The 8,549-nt window shown below is 35.0% G+C and overlaps 1 protein-coding gene and 1 long non-coding RNA gene across 2 annotated transcripts; both read left to right on the forward strand.

Annotated features, from left to right (window-relative positions):
* Nucleotides 1-43: 43 nt before the first annotated feature.
* On the forward strand, nucleotides 44-675 carry LOC129576441 (inhibitor of growth protein 1-like). Its single transcript, XM_055461559.1, has 2 exons — nucleotides 44-50; nucleotides 122-675. Exons 1-2 carry the CDS (start codon nucleotides 44-46, stop codon nucleotides 673-675), a joined length of 561 nt encoding a protein of 186 aa, XP_055317534.1.
* A 6,899-nt stretch (nucleotides 676-7,574) lies between these two features.
* LOC129576442 (uncharacterized) lies at nucleotides 7,575-8,278 on the forward strand. Its single transcript, XR_008688886.1, has 3 exons — nucleotides 7,575-7,654; nucleotides 7,869-8,062; nucleotides 8,156-8,278. It is a non-coding gene; the product is annotated as an uncharacterized LOC129576442 (long non-coding RNA).
* The last annotated feature ends 271 nt before the right edge of the window (nucleotides 8,279-8,549 follow it).

Raw genomic sequence — 8,549 nt, forward strand, 5'->3', positions numbered from 1 at the left:
CCCACAACGTATTGACGCAGCATTAGCTTCTGGATGTGTGTCAATGCGAGGTAAGCTCTCATATTTTATGTTTATTCTCTCATTCCAAATCAAACTAATTTGGTTCAATCAATTTTTTTAGTTACACGGGCTCTTGCACGTGTAATTCAGTCGATTAATGGTCAGAATTTGATCCTGATGCCACGTTCAGCTCGACGCTCATCTGGTCTTCGTCCACAACCAATTCGTCAACGTCGTAATACGGTTGCAGTAGAAGTTGCTCGACGCTCACCTCGTCTTCGTCCGCAATCAATTCGTCAGCGGCGCAAAACGGTTGCAATTCAAGTTGATACTTGGAATCCAGAATTTGTTCAACAGTGTCCTGAATTGACTGCAGTTCAAGGCGACCTTCCGAATCCCAAACCAGTTCAACAGCGTCGCAAATCGGTTGCAGTTGCTGTTCAAGTCGATATGCCATATTCAGAACGTGTTCAAGTGGTTTCTCCAGAAAATCCCGAAATTTGGTGCATTTGTCGAGACGAGGAACACGGAAAAATGATTTTGTGCGAAAATCCGTTTTGCGTTATAAAATGGTTCCACATGGCTTGCCTGGGTATGAAAACAACGCCAGAAGGAGACTGGTACTGTGCGAACTGTCAACTGATGAATGCACATGGAATTTCCAGGCAATCCTAGTTGCACAAAGCACATTCAGCACCGCAATGCCCGAAATAATTATAGCCGCACAATAGCTTTTCTTTAAACATTTCTGGGAGATATTGTTGCGTTTTTTTTCATTATTTTTATTTTATTCAACACCGCCAATTATTATTATTAACTTCATTTATCAATAAAGAATAACTTAACGAATATCCATCAATTCCATTGCAAACAATTACTTTTCGAATGTTTCCTTATATGTCGTACGATTGTTGGCACAATTAAGACGGATTGGAATCAACACCACTGTACAGGTAATGTTTGCTGCTCCCAATATTTACCATATTGACCTTGAATCTCTCCCATCATTGTTCCAACAATCGTACAACCAACAAAGAATGGCCTCTCGAAGCGAAGAAAATATCATGTTGTTCAATGTTCAGCAGTGCACACCATATATCGGCCAATTTTTTTTTTCATTTCACCTTGTGGAGCTTCATACAGCTGTCGAACAAACGCCTAATCATCTGGAGGCGGTAGTGCTCGCCGGTATAGGTTATAATAATAATATGGTAACCATTGGGTGTGAATGGCAAGTACGGAGGACACATAAGCCGTTGGAACCATGTAATTATGCAATGGGAAATTTTTTGACAGATAAGGGCGTAGATCTTTCAGCAGATATGCATTAGCATCTCTATCGGCCATCATATAAGCTATAAGGCGCTTCGTCCACTTTCGGATGTTCTACATGCGTGTCGATGAATTGTCACTGAGTGGATCGGAAAGAAAACGTTCCGCGGTAAATACAGGATGGTTTATGTAGCCACGTGTCACACCAGCACCACCAATATACAATTTCCCTTTAACTCCAAGTGGCACTGGTTCACCATTTGTATCCAACAGGGTAAATACGTAAATTTGTTCGCTAGGTACAGGACGGCCGATTGCTACCAACGAGTTTTTGGAATTCCCTTTCTAATGGTACCATTGGTTTGGCAATGTGTCAACTACTTCTCAGATAGTTTTCAGTTGGCGCAATCTCATTTTTTCGATTTTTTCAATTTTCTGACAAATTTACACTGGGTTAACTCGATTTTGGTTTTCTCATTTTCTTCCAAAAACAAGACTCCGTACAAATTTTAAGCCAATTCGGAGATGGTCGATCCAATTTTTGGTCGATTTCGTGTGGTATGGCCGATATTTACAATAAATAGTATACTAAAAAGGCCGAGTACGCCGAGTACTTCATTGTTGAATAAACACAATAACCGCGATAACTGACATGAACCAAACTACTTTTTTCTTTTGTTCCCATACCGTTTGCTATTGAATATTTACTTTCGAGAAAGTAACAGTAATATCAACGTCTCCACTAGTTCAATTATTAGCCAAAGCGATGGCACTAATGGCATTAACATAATCGGATTCGGTTTCACAAACGAAACGCCTGAAATGCCAAATAAATGTTGTATTTAAATTCCAATTGAATTTTTGTATATATTTGCAATGTCGTCTGTTGCACCGGATGAACGATGAACTCATAGCTAGAGCTAACAAAATGATCAAAGTTTGGAAAGATGACAAAAGAATAAGCTGAAACTTTTACGTTGCTTGTTCAAACAAAAGCCACCGGTAACGGTTTATTTGATTCATGCATTCCCATCCTATTAACTCCAACAACAAATCGTCATACTTAAATTACTTTTCATTCACCTATGTCGTTTGGGATCGAGTACTAACAGAGACCGGCAATATCTCATTGTTATGTTTAAACAATTGAAACGCCCAATATGCCAGATTATCCAGAATTTACTGACATTTCGCAAACGTTTTTCATCAACTCAAACCTGCTTGGTTTGCCGCAGCAAATGGAAGTTTTTGTTCTCATCACAAATTCATGGCGGAAGCTTTTCTACGCATATGGGACCATTCGTCGATCAAAGACCATGTGTCATCACTAGGTCAACCGGTGCAGTTTTTGGCGGAATGAAAATGTAAGCGATCGATGGTTTTGGATCAATTTCGGTTTTTCTCAAAATAATTTAATTTCCTCAACATTTACATTCACTTACTGTAAATTCCATGTTGCTAATTGTTTACATCTCATTATGTTTTGATTGCATCTTAGGAGGAGAAAAAGCAACGAGATTCAATTTTGGAGGGTCACTTCGAGTACAAAGCTGTTATCGAAATGGCATTTTCGTGACAGTAAACCAACTGATATATAATTGAAATTATTGACTATGTGCAGCACCAAAAATAATAATCAACCCGTTGACTTACTATGCATAGTACTCTAACTGATTTGCTTGGTTTATTTTTTAATACACACTAAACATCCACTGACATCCACGTCTTCTGGTGTCTTTCACTTCTTCTTTAACAATTTCATTTTGTGTGCAATTTGCTGGGCAAAATATGCTACGATTCTGTGTGAATGTTATCAATATTTTGGAATATCTCTTTGAATTTTAATTAGAAAATGTTTTTAACAATTTACGTAATAGCTTGATCAGAAAGAGAAACAATTAGAAGTTATCACATAAAATAAAACTATTTATTTTATGTAGCCATTTTATCACTAGTAAGTTTAAATCAAAGAGCACACTGGTTGTCAAGACTATTTAACGATAAACAGTGCCATCCCAGTTAATACAAGAGCAAATCTAGAGAAATTCAATTAAAAATGAGATTTTTCTGTTCATTGTATCAAACAATGCGGTATCGCCTAGATATATCCATTGGATATTTCTACTAGACAGCATATTTTGTTGCGTTTATACATACGCTTCGTTACACAGTGACGGTGTCGCGCGCGACATACACAGAACAGAGCGCATTTGAGGACGCATTGCAAATACAAATATGTGAGCGCTCAAGTCTTTGAATACATACGAACAGCGGGCACACAAATGGTAGTAAGCGTTCGTCACAGTCACTGTGTAACGAAGCGTATGTATAAACGCAACAAAATATGCCGTCTAGTAGAAATATCCAATGGATATATGTATCTAGGCGATACCGCATTGTTTGCATTGTATGTATTTCCTGATAAAAAAATATAAAAAAGAGAGAGAAAAAACAGATAAAAAATTATAAACAAACTGTACTATTATGAAGAATAAAGCTATGCAAAATCTCTTGGAGAATGTTTATTAAACGTATGCCTTTTTGAAATTAAAGCCATAGAAGAGTGCACGAATAAAAAAACAACCATTACACAAGCAATTTAATGTATTTGTACGAAAGAAATTTCTGTGAGAAGTGAAAATGTACCTCATTCAAGTTATGCACAATTATTTCGATAAGCCTATACAATTCGATCTCGATTACGCGTTATGCACTGGACCGGCATGTTGATTGTTGACGGATAATTGAAAAAGAGGAATAATCGAATTTTGGTTTAAATAACAGAATATGGTAGAGAAGTAATGAATATATGCGGTTGCAATAATATGCAGTATTAATTATGGAAAATCATATATAAAGTGAAAAATAACGTTGCTTTTTATGAATAATCTCTAAAATCAAATAAAAACAAACACAGCTGGTCGTATAGAAAAGTGTCTTGACGAAATGGAATACAGAGATAAGCATTGTATTGGTATAGAATAGAAGTCAAAAGATCAATCGATTTATGTGAAAATACTCGGCACGACGATTTTCAAATACTTAATACTATGATAAGAACTACTATACCTAATACTTTAGTATTTAAGTATTTGAAAATTGTCGTGCCGTGTTTTCACATAAATCGATTGTCCTTTTAACCTCCTTTCTATACCGTTTTAAAAATATTCTTCTGATTTTCTTTCCTTTTTTCTATTAATTGTACAATGAAAATTTTTCATCGGAAATAAAATACTGTAAACAGAAACGTATAAAGCAAATTGAGCAGAGTCGCAAACAATAAAGTCAAAAAGATAGAACTACGGGGAGGAATTGCCAGAGAAGAGCGACCCAATGTGATCACTGAGGTGGTCATTGAAAAGGTAAAAAACAAGCGCAAAGTCTATCCGAGAACTGTCTCAAATTAGTTTCTCAAAAAGACTTTGGGGGAATTTCTGGTCAATTTTTGATATGGACTGAGCTGTGATCTATTGCAGAATGTTTGATGAAAGTGATTCGGTGCTTCAAGATGTGAAAATAGTTGTATCAGGTGCAACATTGGTCGAAAAGCTATTATCTATCATGGCACAATTTGTTGCCAAAAGTCCGGAAATTTGGCCAACGAGACGTATTTGGTTCGTGAACGTATTGCCGGATTCATTTTGCATACGATAACTCAAATAAAGAACAATAGCTTGGAAAACAACAGAGATCATTGAATCAAGAACCAGCGTATTGCTGAAAGTGATATTTCAACCAATAATGAGAGAGATTCAACGGGCAAGCATGTTTCGATGGATGATTCTGCGCACATAATTAGCGAGTTTGCGTTTCCGTTTGATGAATTTTTCGGCGATTCGAACAGCGCCTCAGACGAAAAAAAAACAAAATAAACAAAAGAAGGTCACAAATAGAGTAACTAAATAGAACAATATTATATATTGTATATTATTATAATATTTAATTGATAATCTCAGTTGAATTTGATAATTGTTTGATTAATTTGATGAGTGGTACCATGTTTACTCACACAAGTACAACTTGAACCAAGTAACAACATTGACATGAAGTCGTTCTTTGAAATCATATGCCAAATCTTCATTTTTCCTATGGTGATTCCATCCATTTGTATAATATTCAAAAGTTTCATCCATCGGTCAATAAGACGCATAACGGAACTGATAAAAGTTAAACAATATCATTATTGGAATTTAAAAGGGAAATTGCAGCTTATCAAAATTTGAATGAGTATTTTTGCACTTGTTTTTATTTACACAATGAAACAAAACCTTTTTCTTTGTGATTTCATGTATACCCTCATTACAATGTCATGAAAATGATCCAATAGATTCGTTATATCAAAAATAATAATATACAGAAAAGAAATCTCCTATTGATTTGTGAAAACTCTCTATAACATCAACAATTTTCGAATATTCGATTAAAAACCATGTAAGCTGTGATTTTTGTCCACTATGGCTGATCTCTCTCGATCATGAAAATTCTATATACATTTTTCATTTTTTTCGGCAATATTTCAATGATATCTTTATGTAATTATTTTGTCATAGTTGGTTTCATTTGTTTGTAATGGTCCTGACGGCATATGATGCAATTACAATCAAATTTCCAAATCTGCTCAATTAAGTTTTTTCGCTCAGGTACGCTCGAATATTGTGTACCTCCTAAATAGTCGATGAAGACCTGCTCACCCTTTTTTATCGTATGACGAACCACACATCGCATGGTACCATTTTCATCCATTATAGTATCTAGATTCGGATCACACGAGTGATTTATTCGGCTTAGAAAATCAAACATAAAAACCGTACAGCGAACTCGAGAATTTCTTTGTGAGTATTCGTCTACCGAAAACGAATTCATTGGGATAGTTTTGATATGTGATAATGCAAAATGAAGAAAATGGCGTCGAAAATTATGCGGATTGGTATTAACGAGGAAACTAAATGTTGGGTGTGTTGATAAGCATTCTACAACTCTATGTGCTTTTTTGATATTTGATTGTTCTGTGAAACCCTTAAGCTGTAAAATTTCGCCATAATTTGAAAACGGTGGAAGGCAATTCCTGGGATTGTTTCTGACAAATAATACTCCACAACAGAAGTCCACAAACGCTCTGGTATCTGTTAGTCTCAATTTCATGTGCCGATAGATGACTGATACTGATGTAAATTTATTTCCGCAAAATAAACACTTGATATGGTAGTTTAAGTGTGCGGTCATTATATATATTTTTAAATCTGGCTTCCGTCGGTAAGATTTATCGCAATTTGAGCAATATACTCGTTTTGGTGTAACAATTTTCTTCGAATAGTTGCCTCTCAACATGCCTTTAATTGACCCCATGAGTGAAATAATTTTTTATTCACCTGAAAACAGAAATCAAAGAAGAAAATGAGAAAGAGGAATAAGGATAAAATCAAAATCAAAGCCAATTTCTATTCATCTAACAAAATAAATGGATGACATTGCATGTCTTCACATATTGGTTCAACAATTGCTAGCAGAAGCAGATAAGTGTCACCTTTTTAATCAATGTCTCATTTCGATTTTATTGTGTAATGAAACACTATCGGAAACATTTGTTCTAGGTGTGTACATATTGCAGCGAGAACAATTTACCGAATAAATCATTTCGCTTGTGGATAATTGCAGTGCTCATGGATCAGCAATCGAACCACTTCTAAGAGATGACAACCAAATAACCAATGAACTGATCTTTCCCATCAAATAGACAAGTATGATTTTGGCTGACAGCTGATTGTATTAATGCTTGAGCTGCTTGTACTTATACCTGTTCTTTTTGTGTATGGTCAGTATTCAGTATAATGTCTCTTAATTCCATCAGCAATATCCTTCACAATCATCAATGTGACCTTGTGTCAACACCAGTAATTTCGGGTGTTTCAAAATAAAAATGAAAACGAACTCGATATACTCACAGCGTGACTAAATAGAATAAAGAACAGTATCAGTGATTTTAAATTTTTAATAATAGTTAATGAAAATATATTTTTTCATTTGAAGAAAATTACAGAAAATTACTTACATATACTCATTGGATGTTTGTTGCCGTTGTTTTCAAACATTGTTGACATTTCGTGATCATTATGAGAGCTAACCATGAACGCCATCTATTGGAAGTTACCCAATCAGCACTTGATCGTAATTTTTCATACAAATTATGGAAAATACATCAATACGTTGTGTTAATTGGGAACGCCATGTTATCGGAATTTGACAGCTTGTTGAATGTGACTTTTGACATTCGAAATGGTTGACAAATATAAGGAAATTCTCAACTGGTTTATTGTGTTCACTCCGAGTTTAGTTTTATTCATTGAATTTTGAATGGTTTACACAACTTTTTTCGTTTTTAAAGGTAATTAGTTTGAATTTCTCAAGAAATATTGAATCTGTCACGCATTTTTCATAGTACCAATTTTAATGTGATTTCTTCGGTTTTTGGTATTTATATTTGTAATTCAAAGTCACCTCGGGCGTTTTACACCGGAGAAACGATCAGAGGGTTAATTTATCAAAAGTACTCATTAGATCGGTTAACCACAGATTTTTTGTTTGATAATTTTTTTCAGAAGATTTTATGCAACCAACCGATAATGAAGACTGTTTTAATACAATAGATGCTTTGTACTCGTGTTATAAGTGGTCTGATTGTGGGCTAGCTAAATTATATGACCAAGAACGAAAAACTTTTCCACGCCCGAGTACTTCCACGAATAGAACGAATACATTCTTCCGAAAAGGTTTGCGACTGAAAAAACAGAATGTAGGTTTTTAAAAAATATTAATCAAGTCTTGTTTGCACTAATATTTATGCGTGAGACGTCAAAGTTACATACATATCCATTTATTCAAATAGATTGCGCAGAATAAACGACCACGAAGGGCAAGAAAACGGATAATGCCCCCAAAACGGATAATGCCACCAAAACGGATAAAGGACAAATCAAAAAATAAATCGGAGCAGGACGAAGTCATTAAAATGCAGGATAATGTTGATCTCATTCCACACTTGGTAGATGATTTACTGGAAAATGAAATGGTAATTTTGTTCAACATTGAAAATACTTAAATATCGCCTTTATAGGCTTTATGTCCGGCTACAAAAATTCAAATCCGTCATATTTATATTTCAACCGCAAGTGCAATGTGATTTTTTTCATAATTCGACCTCTAGTTGCACTTTTTACTTGATTTTGTTTTTGTTTGGAGTCTTGTTTTCGATAGATGAGAAAGCCAAAATCTTGAGGCTG

The sequence above is a fragment of the Sitodiplosis mosellana genome, unplaced genomic scaffold (genome assembly GCF_009176505.1).
Source record: "Sitodiplosis mosellana isolate CC-2019 unplaced genomic scaffold, AAFC_SMos_1.0 Smas_scaffold_6186, whole genome shotgun sequence".
In the NCBI taxonomy this organism is placed as follows: Eukaryota; Metazoa; Arthropoda; class Insecta; order Diptera; family Cecidomyiidae; genus Sitodiplosis; species Sitodiplosis mosellana.